This window comes from Leopardus geoffroyi, chromosome X, assembly GCF_018350155.1.
Source record: "Leopardus geoffroyi isolate Oge1 chromosome X, O.geoffroyi_Oge1_pat1.0, whole genome shotgun sequence".
Lineage (NCBI taxonomy): Eukaryota > Metazoa > Chordata > Mammalia > Carnivora > Felidae > Leopardus > Leopardus geoffroyi.
In genome coordinates this window covers 110093618-110116163 of record NC_059343.1, presented here as the reverse complement: position 1 = coordinate 110116163, position 22546 = coordinate 110093618, and the positions used below count along the sequence as shown (strand labels likewise).

Below are 22546 nucleotides of genomic sequence, written 5' to 3'. Positions count from 1 at the left end.
CACCAACAGTGCAAGAGGGTTCCCCTTTCTCTGCATCCTCACCAACATCTGTTGTTTCCTGAGTTGTTTATTTTAGTCCTTCTGACAGGTGGTATCTCATTGTGATTTTGATTTGTATTTCTCTGATGATGAGTGATGTTGAGCATCTTTTCATGTATCTATTAGCCATCTGGAGGTCTTTTTTGGAAAAGTGTCTATTCATGTCTTCTGCCCATTTCTTCACCTAAAGATTTTATTTTTAAGTAATCTCTACACCCAACTTGGGGCTCAAACCCATGACCCTGAGATCAAGAGTCGCATGCTCTACCAACAGAGCCAGCCAGGTGCCCCCAACTGCTTTTAGGTACAGTGATGGCTGAGCCTTTGTTAAATTTACTATCTGTACAGATTATCTTTGTTGGATTATGAATGAGAAATCCACTCATTTTCTAAACATTACCTATTGATAAGAATTCATATGCAATTGATACAGCTGTAATAATCTGTATATAGTTTAAATACCACCAAGGTGAGTAAAGCGGTCATTGTAAAGTCATGGTTTTGGTTTTTTGGTGACATTTTATGGGATGCGTATTTCTTCTTTTATGTCTATCTATCTATTTAGATAGATAAATATGTTTTGTTTTTGTTTTTTAATATAATTTATTCTCAAATTGGCTAATACAGCATGTACAGCATGTACAGTGTGCTCTTGGATACGTATTTCTTAAATTATGCTTACAGAGGTAGCCTTAGGAAGGGAAGCCACTATGCTTGTAATTCTACAAGCTGCCACCAGGTGGTGCCCGATTGTAAATTGTCACCATCTGAGCTTCCCATCTGTGGCTAACAGGTTTATAGCATTCAACTGAATCAGGTTTTTTTCAATGAAAATTATTATTAAAATGGTCAATATAAATATTCACTTATCAATTATTGATAGATTGATACACAGTTTAAAACAGTATTTAAAGAGATGAAAGTGCATAATTAATACCTTTCTCTCACCATCTTCGTTGTTGATAACCTCATGTGTTTTCTCTGGTTTTTCCTTAAAGAAAACTTTTCCTTTTAATCAAAATACTTTGTGTACTAAAAATCTCTGGGCCATATGCCTAAATACATCTTCCTGTAGGTTTTCTGCTTATAGATTTCCCTTCTGCTCTAGTTAATTGCTTTGCTGCTAGTTCTAATTGCCCTAGATGACTGAAGTCTTATTTCTTTAGATTTCAGGTGAGCTATTAGTTCTTGGCACTTTTTATTTTTTTAACGTTTATTTATTATTGAGACAGAGAAAGACAGAGCATGAACATGGGAGGGGCAGAGAGAGGGTGAGACACAGAATCTGAAGCAGGCTCCAGGCTCCTAGCTGTTAGCACAGAGCCAACATGGGGCTCGAACTCACAAACTGTGAGATCATGACCTGAGCGGAAGTCGGACGCTTAACTGACTGAGCCACCCAGGCGCCCCAAAGTTCTTGGCACTTTTTATATAGGAAAGAATTATGTCATGTGTTCAGTCCAGTGTCTCACTAGGTTTAGCTCCTTTTTAGCTAGCAGTCTTAAGATTCTGTCCCTTCCCTCAGTGACACAGACACTCACGTATGTATACACAAACGTATACATGCACAGACACACCCCAGGTGCACACACATGCACACACATACCCCACACACACTGGTTTCCAGCAGTGTAATATACATGCTAGATATGTAGCTGTATCTTCCTTTGGTCTCTGAAAAATCCTGTGGTGGTCTCTCTTCCACCAGCCAGCTTTTATAACTCATTCGAACTCCTGCTTTCTTTTGGACTTTGATGCTTGGATTGTTTTAAAAGCTAATTTGCATCAAATAGTAAAGATTATCTATTAACTTCCCTAGCAGGTTGTGGGCAGTTTTATAGTCTGCTTTGTAAAAACAGTCCATTACTCTGTTTCTTCTGAACATTTGAAAGCATTTATTTCAACTTCCCATTCAGATAAAAAGGATGGTTTTGAGTAGAGACATAGGGGCTTCGGTTCTTATGATCACGTATATTCTCATGCCATGAAAATTAAGAGTTTAAATGTGAGGAACGAGTACAGAAAGAGGGAGAAAGAAGGAATCAGACACTAATGGAGGGAGGGAGATATTGAGAGACTGAGATTAAAACTTCTCCAAGGTATAGAGCTAAGTATTCAACTCTGGTTATTAGAACTGAGCTCTTGTGCTGGCAGTGTCATTGACTCTCTTTGTAACTGTGGCCAAGTCATTTATTCTTTATAGTCCTATTGTCTTGACTGAAAAATGAGGGAATTGGCCTGTAGGTCATCACTGCTCACATTGTGAGTCTGTGACTCAGGCTCATATTAAAGCAGAAATGTGGGGAATGCGTCTTTGCTTCGGGTCTTGCTTGGGTTCATGATTGAACAACTCAACTAGCAATAAAAAGGACAGGTCTTTATACATAATGAAAATGTCTTTGTCTTTGTTTCGTGCATTTCCTGGACCTGCTGCTATCAATGTGGTACTCCGCATTTGGGAGACATTGGTAGACATAACACTTTCGGAGGCACATTAAAGGAAAACTGGAACTCTGCGGCAGGTATTTCTTTCTCTCACTTGCAGAGACCCAGTCACTGTGATTGACAGGAAATACTACCTTCAGATAAGAGTAAGTATTCTAAGAGGGCACAGCTTGTCATTCTAGATTTCTAGGAGTTTGTGGTTATAAAGCAGGTGAGATTCAGAACTGAATTGTATGCTACCTCTAGTGATCTGGGGGTGCAAGATTATGTTTCCCACTAGAGTATAAGCTCCTCAAGAGAAGAGAATCTGTCTTGTAGGCATTTCTTGTCATCCAAAGACCAAATGTAGTGCTATGCACGTAGCACACAAGTTGGCAATGCACTTCCTCCCTGATAACTGTAATAAAGTTACCAGCTCATGGCATCTTCGCCTGATATGGTGATTTCCCTATTTCTAGCCCAGTTTCCCATGCCATGTGATAGAAACCCAGCGAAGAGGAGTGTACCACCTAGTGAAGGAGTCCGGCATACTGTTAGACAGCTCAAGCTGTGAGCCAGCCCTTTGCTGTGTTTAGCTAAAATGTGCCTCTCTCTGACTCTCAAGTTTCTGCCTACAGATCCTTCCAGAGAAAGAGAAAACAGGTCGACCTCTTGCCTTTACTTTTTCTTGTTCGTTTCCAGAGTTCCTTATTTTAAAAAGTATTTATGTAAGGCACTTGATGGCTTCCTTCATAACAAAACATTTACAAATTTTTTATAATTATTTTTAAGTAACGGGATGAAGTTTGTTAGATTCTTATTTCCATATTGAACAAGATGAGGTGAGTTATTTCAGAAGCACTTAATTACTGCTTACTTATTTTGTGCCAAGCACCATAGTAAGTGCTTTATAAATATTAACACATTTCAAGCTAGAAAACAACCTTATTAGATAGATGCTCTTATTGGCACCATTTTCTGGATGAGGAAACAGAAGTACACATGGATTAGGTAATTTGCCCCAAGTCTTCCAACTAGTAGCTCCAAAATCCTGTACTCAACCACAGTGCCATAGTGGGGTATTGTTGATGGGTTTATTAAAAAGGCAGGGGCATTTAATTGTTTCCCTTTTTCTGTTCCCATAAGTAAATACCCTGTTGTTTAAAGTTTCCCATTTTTCATGGCACTTTACTTATTATGAAGTTAAATTTCCTTTTTCAAGATCTGGGGAAAGTGCAGCTGAAAGACCTGAATGGAAGTCATGTATTCTGTTTGTTTTTGCTACCTTGAAGCACTGTACCTTTATTTGGATTATATAAAACTTTTTCCCGTTTAATTAATTGATGTTGCTAATATCTGGGCAAGTTTTACTCTAGCCTCTAAGGATGCTGTTACATCAGCTCTGTTTTCTGTCCCTAGGGCATCCCTTTACTGTTTTCCATCTAGGTCCTTTGCACTCTCCCACACTGGATTTATTTAAATGTTTACTTTGGCGAAAGTCAAGCCTGAAACGTCAAATAAATACCGTAATTTGCTCATTTGTATTTTTTCATTGTCTTCAAACTCCCGACAATCCATCTACCACATCTAATACCAGTACGATGCCAGTGTAGGTCCTGCCCCGAAGCGGTTCACAAAAATAGCCGCACAGCTCTGATACGATGGGCTCAGGGTGGAGAGTTCTGTTTGACCAGTGCTTTGAGAGCCTGATAATCCCCGTTGCTTGGTGGAGGTGAGAAGCTGGCCTTAGGAGAATGAGTGGGAATTCTCCCTTCCTAAGGAGGCACATTCCATAATTCTATAAAACCCTAAAATATGTATATTTAAAAAACAAATTTAAGTGTGTAGCATAGAAATATTTGCTAGACCATTAAAGTCCATGAGAATAAGGACCATGCCCAATACCTTGTACACAGTACTTAATACATATTTGTAGAGCAAGCAAAGAAAAACCGTTTTTTAAATATACAGACTCTTACCTCTACACGGCTGACAATTCAAGATTTTTAATGAGTAACTACTATACTATGCATACTGCCACCTTTGTTATTTATATAATATTCAACTCAGCTAGTATTTATTAAGAACCTAGTCAGGTCAGGTACTGTGCTGGGGGGTGGGTAATAGTAAATATACCTACAGTTCTAGCAGTGTTTAATTCAAATTAGTGTTGTTCTTGAATGAAATAATTGAATTTAGGGGGGTTTAATAGAATAGTGTGGTTGGAAGCCATATTGTAGTGTGTACAAGAGTGAGAGTGAGGAAGAGGAGACATCAGGGGGAGAATATTCCAGCAATGAAGGCTTAGGAAGCCCTCCTTGAGAAAGAGGCAGAACTGCAATATAGAAAAGTCACGTGGATCTTTTAGGGGAGAGAGAGAATTACAGCTTAAGAGACAATGGGAAGATACCTAAGGGTGATGGTCAAGGAATGGCTGATTTCCTAATTGTATTATGGTTTGGCTTATTCATCAGAAACCCTTGTGGGTATAAAGATAAGTTTTTAAAAAACAAAGGGCATATAACATCTGGTTTCCTAAAATTATGTCTATTCACTCAGATTATCTCTTAGAAATTTTTTTGAAATTTTGAAAGTAAAATGTAACATGAGGGGCTGTTGGCTTGTCCTTGTTTATGCCGTTGACCTCTAGTTATGTGGCCCCAAGTTAGTCCGTAATAAATGTTTATTCAGGGAATGTATTTATGAAAGAGAAATTATAGAGAACTATTATCGCCATGCGTTCTGTAACTGGATATGAGCGATTTACGCTGTGGGGGTTAGAGTCTTTCATTTACTTGCCTGAACGTAATACACTAGCCTGATCTTTCAGGATTACTTGCAATTCTAGAATTGTCAAAATCTATATTGTTCCATAAGAGAGTTTTATTTGACTTTGGCAAAGTTGATAAACCAAGTTGTGTCGTTTCAGTGATTACTGATGTGGAAGCTCCTTTGTTGCTTGAGGCTTGAATGTGTTTGGTGGAACAGGATTTGGTATTACATGTGATTGATAATGCCATCCATATTTGGACCCTGAGAATTTAAGTTCCGTTTTATGTCAGTGTGACGTGAAAAGTTTCTATTATTCTGAGAAACTTTATGACACTATTATTTTAAATAGAATCGAGGCATTTTGGTCTCCACCGATATATTAAATTTTATGACAGATTTAATCATAATCAGTCCATCAGTACTCGATGATACAGATGTTATAATGTTAACTTTAATTTCAGCCTCATCTCTATAAGGCATACTTAAATGATTTCAAATTGACGAGCACAACATGGTAACTACAGTATAGAATTTCATCAGCTTTGATGGACATTCTGTTCACCTTAGTATAAATGTAAGTGCTCTCTTTAACTCAATATTCAGGCCATTGCTCCTTCTCTTCCTTTTTCCTTGGCCATTTAAGCGGAGTCGCTTCTTTTTTAATGATTTTAAAAAAAATTTTTTAATGTTTATTTTTAAGAGAGAGAGAGAGAGAGAGCAGGGGAGGGGTAGAGAGAGAGGGAGATACAGAATCGGAAGCAGGCTCCAGCACAGAGACCAACACAGGGCTTGAACTCACAAACCGCGAGCTCATGACCTGAACTGAAGTCAGACGCTAAACTGACTGAGCCACTGAGCCACCCAGGTGCCCCACTTTTTAAATGATTCTTAATCTATAGGTATGTTCTTACTTTCCACATATGTTGGTGCTTACCTCAGTATACAGGCTTCCTTGCTGGTTTGACTTCAGCATTTTCCTGGACTTTTGCTTTTAAATCCCTGCTTTCTTTTCAGGTTCTTACTCAGCTCTGATCCTGAAGCCCTCGTGTAAAGAAATCTGTTTTATTTTTCCTTCTCTTTATTATCGGCATGCTCAGATTTTGATACAGCAAGCTTACATATTAGCATTTGTTGTAGTATTATAGCTTCACAGTTTTTCACAATTTCTAAAACTTGCTTCAAAATTTTCACTTTGATTTGGATCACTTTTTTGTACAGAATTTTTATTATTGGGGGGAGGGATTTAGTAAGCCCAAAGGCTTTTATGCCTCCCTTCTGCCAGCTGGATGCCACATTTCTGGACCACATGTTTTCTTGAACGGGTGATTTTAAACCCTGCGTATCAAGCACTTTCTACCTTATTTGCCAGACATGCATGAGAAGATATATTCAAAAAATCATGAGCGATTCAGGATCCTATGGCTTCCATGGATAGGCAATAATGAGCTTTCATATTGTAATTACAGGAAGCTGGGAAGAAAATTGAGAAACTGGAGATTTTTTAATTAGTGTCCAGGACTCTATTATTATGACATTCGAGGATTTTAAATATTGAAAAAACTCAATAGCACTATTTGGTGACAAGTGTAGACTTGAGATTCGTGACAGATTTTGTTATGAAATTAGACTGTAATGTTGCTCCTTAATATTACCTACTTCACAGTAGGTAATTGGAATGGTTGAATGAGATAATGAATATAAGACACTTAACATAGTGTCTGGCACAGAATAAGAGCTCCATAAATGTCAACGATTATTAATATCAAGGAATATCAATTGTTTTAATAACCAAGATACTGCTTTAGAATACATCATAAAATGGGCTCAGCAAAGCAAATTTATACTCCTCATTGTGTTTTTAGTGATTTGGGGGTGAACCCTACACTCACTCTTGGAATTTTTACTCAATAAAATTCCCCAGTATCCCAATAGATTGGAAATTGATGCAGAGAGTATCTTTATGGAATGTTTTCATACATGTGTTCATCCTGGCCAGAGGACAGCAGGAGAAATGGGCCCTCATGGGTAGAAACGTAGAAAGCGAAGCCCAAACCAAACATTTGGTTAAAGGAGAGGTATGTGAGCTGGTATGTTTTGGCTAGCAGCAGATTGTGGCCAGGAGCATCACATGGTTAGAAGCAGGTAAACTGAGTCTGATTCTAAAATACTTTCAAAATTAGAGAGGATCAGGTAGACCTGATGGTAGAAACACACAGTCCAAAGTTTGGGCAGCCTCCAATAGAGAGGCAGCTGGGTCAAAATCATGTGTGCAAAGAAGGTGGTATTCTCTGAAAGTGAAAGAAGATGTCAAAGAAGTTGCATTGCAATTAACGGAAGACACAGACCGCCAGGGTCAATAAATCTCAGATTATAAAGTCTCAGAGGCAAGGGACTGCTTTTCCCCAAAGACTCAAAGCTACAGAGAGGACCCTTCTGGTTTTCAGTAGTATGAAATGCCTCCACAGCCACATTAAAGTGCAGTATGGGTATGAGTTCTTTCCAGTGAAAGAAACTAAATGAGACAGGATGGTTGAGTTCAACTTCTGATCACAGGTTGCCAAGATAGAAGATATGATGAAATTGGATCACAAGCTCTTCATGTGTGCACTAACAATTTCAGGCATTTTAGCCAAGTAGATGAACCTTTCTGGGCCTCCATTCAAGGTCGAAGTAATCAATAGGTTACTTTGTTCCTCACTGGCTTTGATAACTGTTGCGAGCTCATTTAGAGTTATTTGGAGTATTTTCATATTTGATGTGAACTTGATTTTCCGCACCCTCCTTTTAAAAACCTGAAATCTGGATTTAAATCACACACCTTACAGAAGGAGGCACAGAAGTTATTTCCCCGATTTTTTGAGGCAAACCGGAATTGAAATTGATAGATTTCACAGAATTATTCTTTTTGAAGATGAATATTCCATTTCACGGTTAAGGTGTTGCTTTCCATTTTCATGGTATAATTAAACCAATTTTCTCTCTAAATCCCCTCTACCTGTTGAGGTTGACCTTGAGAGACAGTTACATGTCTTCTTTGGTGTTAACAAAGGCATTGACTGCTTGGCCAAAATGCAATTAAAAGATGTTAAAAAGCTATCCTGGCTTACATTTCCTCTAAACTTTTCCATAAAGAAAGCCCCCTTATTTCTAATCCAGCAGAAATCTCTCTGAAATATCAAGAGAAAAATAGAATTCTTATTTTATTTTTTTAAAAAATTTTTTAAAGATTTTATTTTTAAGTAAACTCTGCACCAGTCGTGGGGCTCGAACTCACCATCTGGCGATAAGAGTCACACGCTCCACTGACTGAGCCAGCCAGGCACCCCTGGGCTTCTTATTTCAGAAGCGTTCAAGGAAGGATACTCTTAGGCCTGTGTGGAGATTGGGAGAAGCTGAATGTAAGATTCTGTCCTGGCTGTGTTCCCAACTCTTCACTACTAACTGTTTTTCGAGAGCAGCCCGCTTCCCAATCAACTCTAGCCAATTGGTTTATAGAGATATATTTCAGTCAGGTGTTATCATATGAATGACAAATAATGCCTCTAGCAGAAGTAACTTCAGACACAAAGGGTACAACTCGTGTGTACGTGTGCCTGGAAAATCTACTTTCCCAGAAAACTCTCTTCAAGTCTACCAGAGGTTTTGACATTGATGTGTTAAACTACTGAATCCTTGAAATCAGGATACATTTGTTCCTCTCCCAACATTTTCAGCCACAAAGCTTTGTCCTCTATTCTTTTACTAGTTTTATAAGCACTTCTAATAGGGAGCGGAGATTTTGTATTGAGATTGAGGACCTTAATTTATTGGCTATAATACCAGCGATGAATTCAGGTAAGGAAGCCCTCACTAGATGCCTACTAGATACAGTGATGAATTCCTTTACACCATTAAATTGCTTAGATGCTACTTCCATTTATTTCTCTGATAAATGGTCATCCTTATGTGACTCACAAGTTTCCCTAGACAGTTACTTGACTGTTTATAAGTATTAAAGGATAAATAAACATTTAGTGGTAGCTTTTGATTGTTGTTTTGCACTGTGTGTGTGTGTGTGTGTGTGTGTGTGTGTGCGCGCGCGCGCGCGCATCTTGGTAAAACAGGGAATTTTCAACCAAATCTTATCAGTGATTAATTGGCCTAGAAAATTCAATTGAATTCAATTCACTATGTACTTCGGGAGGAGCACAAACACTTTCAAACCCCTGGGCTGCTAGTTAAAGTCCTGTAGCAGGAATTTATAGGATGCCCGTTTAGCCAAAAAGTTACTATGTAAATTTAACTCCTGGCACCAGCTAGTTCTGTAACAAAATGTAACTGGGAAAAAAAATCCTCCTTGAAATCTCCACCACATTCATTAAAGGAATTTCCATTATAGAGATTAAGATTGAAAAGTATTTGAGTCAGGTCAGAAAATAGGAATACAGTTACATGTCCTTAACGACCGGGGTCACTGACAAACGGGTAGTTAGCAAAATGCAAACAGGAAGCTGCAGTTTTCAGTTTGTTTCTCTACCTACTTTTCATGCAGGTCTGACTTAATCACTGCCTGGCCTGGCCTAACACCGCCTGTGAAGTGGGGAGGATCACTATGAGCTTTAGTTCTTCCGGAGTATGTCGGAGGCATACTTTGCTCTGTGTGGTGGGCTCCTTAAATAAAACAATTTTCCAAGGGCACATCATTGTCACTACTACATTTATGGCCACTAAATGTCCACTCTGCTTAAAATCTTTGAGGGAGGCTTCCTATCTCCGTAACAAACATATACTCCTCAAGTGGCTCTCTGCATCCTTTGGAAACTACCCACACATTATTTCCCTTCCGCAGTGTGAACTAGCCATTCTAGCCAGCCCCTGTCTGCCCGCCATCTTACAGAAACCTGCAACTAGTGTTCTCGTTCCTTGCCCTCATTCACATGGTTTCTCTTTCCAGGAGTGCTCTCTGCCCCTCACCTCCCACCTATGTCCTTCTCATTTTGTAAGGGCCAACTCCACTTTCTCCTCTTTGAAAACGGATGACTATGCCAGGCCTGAGTGACATTCTCCCCTCAGAGTTCTCACTGTGTTTGTTGTTAGTGTTCCTGAAGTTTCCCCTCAATGATCTACGTTGTTTGCTTTTCTTTCACATTATGTTGTTCTTGCCTCCCCAACTCAATAGAGGCTTCTTCGGTTCAGAAGTGATGTCCTTCACCTCTCCTGATTGATTCCCCAGAAGCAGTGACACAAGTCTGTGCATACAGTTGGTGTACAATAAATGTTTATTGGTTGATTGATATTTTCACACATGAACATTTTTGAAGGCCTCATTTGCTTGAATTTTAGAGGGTGATAATATTTTTTTTTACTAAATTTTTTTAATCTTTATTTTTGAGAGAGAGCAGGGCAGGGGCAGAGAGTTAAGGAGACACAGAATCCAAAGCAGGCTCCAGGCTCTGAGATGTCACCACAGAGCCTGATGCAGGGCTCAAATTCATACACTGTGAGATCATGACCTGAGCCGCAGTTGGACGCTCAACTGACTGAGCCACACAGGCGCCCCTAAATATTTCTTAAATGGATAAAATGAATAATGGATATGGGTTTTTTTTGTTTATTTCTGCCCCTCCCCCTCCCCATCCATGGCCAGCCAATACCTAGATCCATGCCTGGTCATATTACATGCCCAATAAATATCTGTTGAATGAATCTTTGGCAAAATCATCCTGCATATAATTAAATGCCATCAGTCTTAGGACTCATTTTTTATCTCATTCATCTCAAACGCTTGAGCGTTATAGGATTTGAATTGCCAAATATGTTACATTCCCATTGACTTCAAGTTCAAATCCAGTTCATGAGTGAAGAACTTTTAATGCCACTGGGCCTCCTGTCCCATGAATGCAAGCAAGCAATTAAGCAGTGTTGTTTAACAATAACTGTGTTTAGCATCCAGGTTTTAGTGTATTTATATTAAATTGGATTTGTTTAAACTATTTAAATGGCATTTATTAGTGAGTTCTCATAATTTCATGTATTATTGAAAAGAGGCATACCTTTTCAAAAAAAAGGGGGGGCACCTGGGTGGCTCAGTTGGTTAAGCATCCAACTTTGGCTCAGGTCATGATCTCACAGTTCATGAGTTCGAGCCCTGCGTCAGACTCTGTGCCGACAGCTCAGAGCCTGTGGAGCCTGCTTCAGATTCTGTGTCTCCCTCTCTCTGTGCCCCTCCCCTGCTCACGCACTCTTTCTCTCTCTCTCTCTCTCAAAAATAAACATTAGATTTTTTTTTAAAAAAACATAGGTGAACTCCTCAGACAAAACCATATGTATGAACTGAGGTGGGGAGGGTCTCTTAATTGCTTTATGAAATGGGATAACTTGGCTTACCTGTTTTTTGTAAAAGGTATATTAAATGTATTGCCCTAGGAGTATTGTGGGGGTAAATGCAATGAAGCTTTAAAACAAACAAACAAACAAAAAAAAAAAACTTGGGCCGCCTGGATGGCTCAGTTGGTTAAGCATCTAACTTCGGCCTAGGTCAGGATCTCCCTGTTCCCGACTTCAAACCCCATGTCAGGCTCTGTCCGGCACTGTGCTGACAACTCGGAGTCTGAAGCCTGCTTCCGACTTTGTGTCTCCCTCTCTCTCTGCCCCTCCCCCATTCGTGCTCTGTCTCTGTCTCTCAAAAATAAGTACACATTAAAAAAATAAAAGAAAATTTTTTTAAATTAAAAAAACACTTAATGAGAAAGTTCTGCACAGAGGCAAAATATCCTTATTTTCACAGCCTTTTCTTTCAGACAGTAAACTGTTTTCCATAGGATGCCTATGAGATCATCTGCACTGCTGAACACTCCTCATATGCCTTAAAGAACGTGTATTGGTGGACCACTCGCCAAAGCACATGAGGGAAATAGAACTTGAAGCAAAATCGAAAGCTTGAAAGCTTTTCAACCTTGTCAACTTGCCAACTCAAGCAGTGTGTGGCCGGTGTGGCATATATTCGTAGAGCCAAAATAAATGGTCACGAGAAATTCCAAGGTAGTGTAGATGTAAGGAAAGCTTAAAATGGAAGGAAAGAAAACATGGCTTTCATTGTTTACTCAGGAGGTTGATAAAATGCATTGGAAGAAATGCCTCCTCAGATATTGCTATAGGCGCCAAATGGTATCTTTGTGATCTTCGGAACCAGGCTTTGGCAACGTTTCCATGTTCTGTGCTGGCTTGTGCAGCAAAGGAGAAGAGAGGCGGAGACAAGGAAAGTGTAGGAGAAGTGGCCTTGCAAACAGCTTTGGAACGAGTTACTATTTCCATCAGATCCGTCAGATACAAAGTATCTATTTCTTTTGTTTTGCCTTCAAGGCGAACTTCATGAGAGAAGGTATGGATCCTTTAAAAAGCTATAATCTACTTTTTCAAATGAAGCACTTAAATAATGAACCTAGTGTATCTATAATTGTAAAGTAAAAACATTTATACTTTCCTTATGTCTTCTCTAGAATTCTTATAGATGAGCATTAATTAATAGTCAAAATGAACTCTTTTGTTTCCAAAGGGGAATACATAGGGAATGTTTCTTCCCTGTGGATCCAAGTGAAATCACCTCCCAGTTCAGTTTCATCACACCAATTATTGGGCAAAAACATGCCAAAGATTAACCTACTCTTTGAAGATAATAGAAATCATTTGGGTATCCCATATTTTTACTCTAAATCCAGGAAAAGATCTTACCGCAATCAAATGAGCAGGAATAGACCATGCCTGATAGAAACTGCATGCTCTAGATAACAAGAATGCCAGGTATTAGCAGCCCGATTTGAAAGCTAGAATTGCGAGAAAATGTTCGACTTTACAGGTCCCATTGATTTGAAACCGACAGAGGTGGCCAAAGCTCAGCCAGACTAGAGGGTGTTCAATGGACAAACCTTGCTTGCTGGCATGGTAAACAGAAGGGTTAATGTTAAATTCCCATTTACTCTTTGACCTTTCAAAATAGGAATCCTGGGGACGGCTGCAAGGCTGTAGCTTCCCATGAGAAGAACTCAGTAAGACATGATGTCTATCCTCAAGGAATTTACAGTTTAGTAAGGGAGAGAAGTTAAGGGCCTATAATGAGGAAGAATGTTGATGAATGGGATATCTGCCATAAGACAGGCACAGTATTGTGACATGGTTCAGAGAGGACTCCGGACTCAGACTGCCTGGGTTTGAACCATGGCTTGATCACCTACGAGCTATGGGAAGTTGTACAAGTTAAATTCCTCTTCCTCTACCTCTGTTTCTCCCATCTGTAAAATGGGACCATAATACCATCTCCAAGAGGAATCCAGAGAGCCGTAAGACTTGGTGTGAGTAATTTTGAGGTCTTCCTTTTGGGGATGCATTTTGATGCAGTAGTAGTATTTGAGTGTGTGCTTAAGAGTGTTCTTTTTTTTTTTTTTTAATTTTTTTTTTAACATTTATTTATTTTTGGGACAGAGAGAGACAGAGCATGAACGGGGGAGGGGCAGAGAGAGAGGGAGACACAGAATCGGAAACAGGCTCCAGGCTCTGAGCCATCAGCCCAGAGCCCGACGCGGGGCTCGAACTCCCGGACCGCGAGATCGTGACCTGGCTGAAGTCGGACGCTCAACCGACTGCGCCACCCAGGCGCGCCAAGAGTGTTCTTAAGTCATAGTGCTTGGTGTACCATTGATGGAGAATTAGAAGCCTATGCTGACGTTGGAAGACCTACTGTCTGCCTCCAGCGCTTCATAAACTCTCACAACCATTTCACTTCTTGGTGCCTTAGCTTTCTTCTACATTTAAATGAGCCTAGGAAACTCCATGATGGCTTGGACCTTATCTTGTTCAACATCTAGAACAGTGACTTGCTCATAGTAGATGCTGGATAAATATTGGTGCAGCACAACTCACAGAAATTAACAAGATGTTGATACAACAGACATGAACATAATTTTGAGAAGGAATCATAAGCACTACACAAATATGACTGGTTTTCTTGTTTAAGATTCCCAAGAGAGGGGCACCTAGGTGGCTCAGCCAGTTAAGTGTCTGACTCTTGATTTCAGCTCAGGTCATGATCTCACAGTTGTGAGATCCAGTCCTGCATCAGGCTCTGTGCTGACAGCGTGGAGCCTGCTTGGGATTCTCTCTCTCTATCTCTCATTCCCACTCCCTCTGCTCTCTCCCCCACTCATGCCCCCCCTCTAAAAAAATTAAAATGAAAGATTCCCAAGAGAGATAAGAAATAAGAAATGATCTCTACTACGTTTCTCTGCCAGGATCTAAGCATGAGATTTGAAGTCAGATCTTGCCTCAAGTTGTTTAACCTCTTTGGGCTTCATTTTCTCATTGGTATTTTTGGGTGATCCCTCCTGCTTTGTACTATTTTTTAGAACTCCCAAGATCAAGGAAATAAAAGCACTTGTGAACTAGCAAATACCAAGAAATGGTAGCTCTTCGTGTTCTACATTAGAGGACCGTAAATCATAAAAAGCAAACTTGTGGAGCACCTGGGTGGTTCAGTCAGTTGGGCGTCCCAACTTCGGCTCAGGTCATGACCTAATGGTTGGCAAGTTTGAGCCCCATGTTGGGCTCTGTGCTGACAGCTCAGAGCCTGGAGCCTGCTTTGAATTCTGTGTCTCCCTCTCTGTCTTCTACCTCTCCCCTGCTCGTGCTCTGTCTCTCAAAAATAAACATTTTTTTTAAAAAAGCAAAATTATATTCCTGTTACTCAACAGTAAGTTAGGAAACATAAAGCTGTATTGTTCCCCACAGTTTATCTTCTTTAAAATACAAGGGGAAATGGCCCCCTCCATCTTTGGTATACGGACAGAGGAGCAGAGCTACATGAGAGAAGTGTCTCTCTCTCGGCACACCAGCTCCCTTTAGCTGTTGCACCTCACTTCTTCTGTGTCAGCTCCAAATCCAGTTCCAGGTGTGAAGGAGGACATGCGCTGGCTAGGACTGTTTGGAAGAGTTGGCCAGGGTCCCCTCAGAGGTGACAGGCCAATTTCAAAAAGAAGAAAATTCCTTCTCCCTTTGCCCCATGTTACATAAAACGCATGGCCAGAGTCCAATTTCTGTTTGCATTTTTCTTTTCTAAAAGTTCAAAATTCAAATTCATTATTTGTTATCTGTTTCTATACGCGATGGACCTCTGGAGAAAAATCTTCCTCCAGACCCTCACTGTTTACGTCCTAAGCAAATTGTGTAATTGTGTGTGTGTGTGTGTGTGTGTGTGTGTGTGTGCGCGTGTGTGCGCGCGTGTCTGTGTGTATTCCTTTTTGGTTATTTTTCTTTCAAATGTGTTCAGGCAGCCTATATAATTTAGTTGTAGGATTAAATTTGAATCTATTTTTAAACATAAACTTACAAACTTAGATAATAGTCTCTTTTAGAGTACTTTCCATAATATACTAAGTCAACTACAGTATGGAAACTAATTTGCTCTTGAAATTCCACTTAGTGACACTACTTAGAATTTGTGTCTAAGGAGAATCTAAGGAAGAATCTAAGAAAGGAGAGTCTAAGGAGAATTGGGGGTAGCCACGTCTATCACTCATGAGACATTTTTTTTGGTTATAATCTTTTGATTTCTTTTTAATATGATAGCTTTATTGATATGTAATTCACATACTATCCAATCACCCATTGAAAGTGTACAATTTTGTGAATGGGTTTTAGCATATTTAAAAATTGTGCAACTGTTACCGCTATCTAATTCCAGAATATTTTCATCACCCCCCAAGGAGACCCTGTACCCATTAAGCAGTTATTCCCACTTTCTCCTTTCCCCATAGTCCTCACAACCACTCATTTGCTTTCCAACTCTGTGGATTTGCCTTGTGGATATTTCATATAAATGGAACCATATAATACGTGGCCTTTGCGACTGGCTTCTTCCACTTAGCATAATGTTTTCAAGGTATGTCCCGTGGCGGAATAATATTCCCTTTTGTGGGTATATCACATTTTGTGTATCCAGTTCATCTGTCAGTGGACACACAGGTTGTTTCCACCTGTTGCCTATGGCGAATCATGCTGCTAGGAACGTGAGTGCGTAAATATCTCTTTGAGGCCCTGCTTTCAGTTGTGTGGGGCATATACCGAGGCATAGGGCTAGGTCATGTGGTAACTGTTTAACATTTTGCTGTGTGATTGTTCCGATTTCTCCAATTTTTCTCATTTTTATTATGGCCATGCTAATGCATGTGAAGCAGTATCCCATTGAGGTTTTCATTTACATTTACCCCATCTGGCTAATTTTTTTTTTAAATATTGTAAATATTTTCCTAGAGGTCATTGCCTGACAGCCTTAACCTTCTAGAACATGACCCCACATGGAACATATTGCAAAAGGGCCCCCAAAGCAGCAACAGCAGTCACAGACTTGCTGAACGAAAGCTCTGCACTTTGCCCCTTAGGCCCATGTTCAGTGAGAAACTAACTCGTATTCAGCATTCGTGATTGGCTGTTATGTTTTCCACAAGGGACCTGGGCAATCCACAATGGCAGATACTGTGGCTGGAAGAGAAGCGATAGTAGAAGTGACAGGTGACAATCTGCCACTGAAGGAGGAAAACTGTGATACTTCTTAGGACATTTATGACCCCACATCTTCAACTAGAGGTCAAATTATGTTCAGTATTTTGTAAGAAGGCAAAACTACATATAATACAACTTTATTTTATTTTTTAAGTTTATTTTGGGGGGAGAGAGAGAGAAACAGAGAGAAAGGAGGGGGGAGGGAGGGAAAGAGGGAGGGGCAGACGGGGAGAGAGAGAGAGGGAGAGAGAGATCAAGAAGGCTCCACACTCAACACGGAGCCCAAATTGGGGCTCGATCCCACAACCACGAGATCATGACCTGAGCCGAAATCAAGAGTCCTATGTTAACCAACTGAGCCACCCAGGTGCCACTACATATAATACATTTTAGAAAGGTTTCTGTAAAGAATGACTTAGAGAAATACGTTTGCCCTTGAATGATCGGATAAGCTTGCATGAATTGTCTAGATACTTAATTTCCCACTGATACCTAAAAACTTAGGTAATATTGAGTCTCATCTTGAATGCAGAAAAACAAACAGAAAATCCAAACCCTGTAAAGATATTGTTCAAAAAATTAAATGTTCTCAAGAACTTATTTCGGCTTTTTGGATGAAGTTGACAATTAGTTGGTTTGCCTGATACTCAGAGCTTACTTTTACTTGACAAAATCCCTGTTGTTTCAGTATGTGTTCACATCATGATGCTAATAAATTAACTTCTTATTTACTCTCTCAGCTGAGTTCCTGAAAATTGTTGCCGGTTGACACTGGGTTAAACTGCAAACCTTAAAGCTGCACAGTATTTAATGTATGACTGAACCATGCTTTCTGTCTCACTCATTTGTATATGCTGAAACTTCCTTCTGATTTGTTCCAATATCCCTTTAAAGGGACTAAGAACTAATAGAACATACAGAGAACAAAAACAAAACAAAACAGGTGCCTGGGTGGATCAGTCAGTTAAGCCTCCAACTCTTGGTTTTGGCTCAGGTCATGATCTCATGGATCGTGAGTTCAAGCCCCACATCGAGCTCTGTGCTGACAGTGTGGAGCTTGCTTGGGATTCTCTCTCTCCCTCTCTCTCTGCCCCTCACCAATTCACGCTGTCTCTGCCTCTCTCAAAATATATAAATTAACCTAAAAAAAAAAAAAACACCAGCATCTTTTCAAAGGATTTTTTTTTTCTTATCTGAAGCACATTTTACATGTCACATCCTCTCCCCTACCACATTTACCACTGGGGGTCCAGCGAGTTCTGTCATGACCATTTTACGTGATTGTCAACAATTACATCTCAAATATACACATAGAGTTACCTCTGAGAGCAAGTTAAATTTTCTTAGCAATTCCTGTTCTGGGTTTTGAGAGCAGATAATCAAGCCTTCAATCATACCACAGTAAAGGTAGGATAATGACAAGTCTTCGGTAGCCTCTGGAAACTGGAGACGCACATAAGGGGCTGTCCTGTCCAGCTCTGGCATTTGCTGTGCAGTGAACCCCCAAATGAGTTTCTGTCCCCAGACAGATAAAAATGAAACCATCATTTTTCCTTTTTAATTGGGCTTTTGCCCAGTCTTGTATTTCAACAGCAAATCTATGTGGCTGCCTCATTTTACTCTACACTGGGAAATGCTCCTTTTATTGACAGTGGGCAACTGTTGCACTGGCAGTATCTAGATGCTTCCTGGTTTTTTTTAATGTTTATTTATTTTTGAGATGGGGGTGGGGGCAGGGACAGAGAGAGAGGGAGACACAGAAGCCAAAGCAAGCGCCAGGTTCTAAGATGTCAGCACAGAGCCCTATGCGGGGCTCAAACCCATGAACTGTGAGATCATGACCTGAGCCAAAATCAGACGCGTAACTGACTGAGCCACCCAGGCCCCCCTAGATGCTTCCTGTTCTAAATAGGCTATGATACTTCTTTTCCAAATCTAAGGTTTAAAACAGAAGTATTATATCAGCTGATTTTATTTTTGTTTTCTTGCAGGTTTCTGAAAAGTGCCTTTTCTGAAAACTACTGCTTGGATTCCACTCTAGAACTGTCTCTTTACGATCCCCACCCCCCGACCTGTCCCTCTCCCAACCTGGTGTGCTTGTAGTTCACTCTCAGTAACGTGCCCATTCTTTTTTCCCTTTGATTCTCCGTTTTCACGGTCATTTTCCCTCCTCCTGATTTTGCAGCAATTTTTTTTACAGTCCTGACATCCTTACCAATATTAATCATTAAATCAAAGAAATAGGAAGAAAAAGTTTTCTCCCCTTGATCTGAGACCATTCCACAAATTGAAGGGCAGCCAGCAGCATATGCTTTTTGCACGAGTAATTGAAAACATCAACCTGAGAGCACAGAATTCTTTTGAAATCCTGCCAGTTATTTGAAGGAACTTCAGCAGAGGAACAAATTAAACACTCAATATCTTAACCTTTCTGGTTGCCTTCTTAGGAGTTGGTCTCTAATTTGATTTTTAGTTACTCCGGTACAAGTTTTATTTTGTGATTGGCTCTTTGTTTGACTAGACCAAATTTTGGCTTAAATGAAAACCTAAGTGCTAACAAAGAAGCATTTCACCAAAGCAACCTGTTATCTCTTCACATTTAGCTTGAATTCATTTTTGACCTTTTAACAGCAGTAAAGCTGTCCTAGAGAGGGTGCCCTTGATTTTAACTTTGCTTTCAATATGACGGCTGTCAATGTCACCCTGGTTCGTGACACCAAGTGGCTGACTTTAGAAGTCTGCAGAGAATTTCAGAGAGGAACCTGCTCGCGAGCTGATGCGGATTGCAAGTTTGCCCATCCGCCGAGGGTTTGCCACGTGGAAAATGGTCGTGTGGTGGCATGCTTTGATTCTTTAAAGGTGAGTCTCCTCTACATGCATGTAACATCCAATTTAAAGTTCTTGATGTCTGTGTGATGTGCTTTTAAATTAGTAAAGTTAACAATAGCATGGACATGGTAAGTTTTGTTTGTTTTTTAAGACAGTCTATGGACTTTGGGTTTGTAGAACTAAGCCAGATTACAGCTAATCTCATCAAAGCCCAGTGATCAGGATAGAGTTGAAGAAAAAGAAAATGAAAGAATTTTTGTAGGAGTGAGAAATTGCAGCCTTACCATACTTTTACTTGTCTGTATATGGTTTAAATTGTGAACACAGTGATCATAATTCTCACAGAACCTAAAGAAGCCCTTTGCTGAATTATAGCTTATTACCTATGTTATCAAATATACTTGTCAGGGGCCCGTCAGCTTTCAGAAGACAAGTCAGACTGAAAGAGTATGAGGTGGAAATCTCACCATGCGGGAGGAAAATGTGTTTTAAAGTTTATTTTAGTAATCTCTATACCTAACGTGGGGCTTGAGCTCACAACCCTGAGATCTTCCTACTGAGCCAATCAGGTGTCCCAAATAACTGGTAGTTTTATTTCATATTTTTATTCTCTGTTTGAGTAAGCTCTAGGCCCAGTGTGGGCCTTGAACTCACAACCACAAGACCAAGAGTCACATGCTCTACTACTGAGCTGGCCAGGCACCCCCCAACATTTTAAAGTTTCTTAGTCAAGTATATTTTGAACCTTTAACTTAAACATTGTTGGCAAACTAGGTTCACTTAATTTTCTTCCTGAACTGTTGATTGACCAATTTCAGATTTATGAGGACATTTTATAAGAAATGTCCTATTGCCAGGGTCATCGAACCTGAACATTATGTACTAGGGTATAAACAAAATATGAGGGCCAATGAGATATTATGTAGAATGGAACATGTATGATTGCGTAACAAGAGAATGCACGGATCTTCATGTTTTATTCATAGGTATCTTTAAATTAAGGATAAAGATGCATATATTAAAGCATAGAAGTAAAAGTGGTAGAGTAGATTCCTGGTTGAAATTGATAAGATTCGCTACAATGCCTTTGAGATTTATTTTTGTCAAAATACATCGAAATGAATTAAGCTTAATAAGAAACTTTTCAATTTTTTGATATTGTTTTAGCCTCATCATGACCAGTTTGACCTCAGTAACATTTTTGTTTGTGGCTTCATCAGTTAAAGGAGACGTATTCCTTTGTGTGATCATTTCTTCAGAGAGCATTTTATCAAGTGACATCCTACATAACTAGTTACCTTAGTTTATTTTGTGGTTACTAGTTTTTGTTGCAGACCCTCCCAGTTCAAGAGTGGAAACTTGTTATTTTTTAAATGTATATTTGTTTTGAGAGAGAGAGAGAGAGAGAGAGAGAGGGAGAGAGGGAGAGAGGGAGGGAGGGAGCAGGGGAGGGGCAGAGAGAGCGGGAGAGAGAGAATCCCAACGTGGGGCTGGAACCATGAGATCATGACCTGACCCAAAATCAAGAGTGGGACACTCAACTGACTGAGCCATCCAGGTACCCCTAGAAACTTTTTTTTTTTTTTAAAAACAGTAATTTTTACCATGGAAAATGTCTGAATTGGTCTTATTTGCAGCACATATTATAATTAAAGAGCTTATTCTCTTTACACTTCATATCACTCAAGTTTCATCTACAATTATTTCGTGTATTACTTAAATCTCCTGCTGCATTACTGGGCAATGCCTTGAAGCAGAAAAGAGCATGGGGCTAGTTTGGGGAGGGAAAGGAGATGTCTTTCATCCAGTCCACCTAGAGGGTCCGGCACAACACTCGGCAGTGTGCATATGTTGTTTCAGGCGATCTGGGGTATGGTCCCAGCCTCACTACTGTGGCTGACCTCAGCTACTCAATCTGATAAGGCTTAAATTACTTCCTCTCTGCCGAACTTCCAGGATTACTCTGGAGAGTCCACGAGGTGACATAAATGAGAACTGATGTATCACTCTAAGAGTGAGTTAAATGAAAGATTATGTTCTCGCAGTTCACTAAGATGTTTGTTTTAGGAGTTCTTCAGAGCAGTTCTATTTAGTTAGGGCTTGTTATCGAAAACTGCAAACGCATGTTCCAAATAGACATGCCCTAATCCAGTTGCCACAAGTATCTTCTTAGTTCTTCAAGCCGAGTATCACCGGGTTTTTTTAGTTTACTCTTTGATAGAGACTTCCTTGCAGGCTTTGCAAATTCTATCTTTCCAGACGTGTGGTGGAAGGAGATATGTGATCCTTCTAATCACTGGTATACGTTAGGTCAGTTCACCCACTTAAAGAGTGCCATAAAGGAAACATTTTGAAGAAAAGTAATAAAGCAATTGTTAACAAAACACATACTGCACCACCGCTTTAAAGCTTGGAAAATGTTTAATTCAGAGACCACATAGATAATAGGCAATGAATAGTAACAAGCCATTTAATTATTTAAATACATGTCTACTCACTGCATCCAGTGTTTTTAAAACAATTTTTACATTATGTTAATATCTTGATGACCAATCACACAGGATGAAGACGATTTACACAATCCTCACATTTTCAAATTGTAATGAAAACTTTAATATTTCAAATACACAAAGCCTTTCAAACAATTAATTAATTTGCCTCTCAGACGGCACATTTGTCACAGTCTCATGTGTGCCCAAAAGCTTTGTGGTCCTCTGCTTTAATATTATTCCGTATCCATGATATGCATGAATGCTATACAAAGTTGAGGGTAATTGAACTATGCGGATTGTATGACTATCATATCTATAATACACAAATAACATACCTTTGTGTTTATTGCAACATTTACTACCCTCCTTGAGTATGTATAATTGAAACACCTTTGAAATGCATCTGTGCACTGTTTCTATTTCCATGAGTGGTCAAATAATTGAAGCAATCATTTGATGAG

General features: G+C 39.7%; 1 protein-coding gene across 11 annotated transcripts in view; it reads left to right on the top strand.

Annotated features, from left to right (window-relative positions):
- The window catches only part of MBNL3 (muscleblind like splicing regulator 3), a 112258-nt gene that overhangs the window by 24472 nt on the left and 65240 nt on the right, over positions 1-22546 (top strand). For all 11 annotated transcript variants that reach the window (XR_006711048.1, XM_045472479.1, XM_045472478.1 and 8 more), the window contains exon 2: positions 18756-19623. Coding sequence is in view for 10 of the 11 variants with exons in the window: in XM_045472479.1 (XP_045328435.1) it covers positions 19447-19623 (177 nt within the window). In the remaining variant the exon portion in view is untranslated. The remainder of the gene's footprint in view (positions 1-18755; positions 19624-22546) is intronic.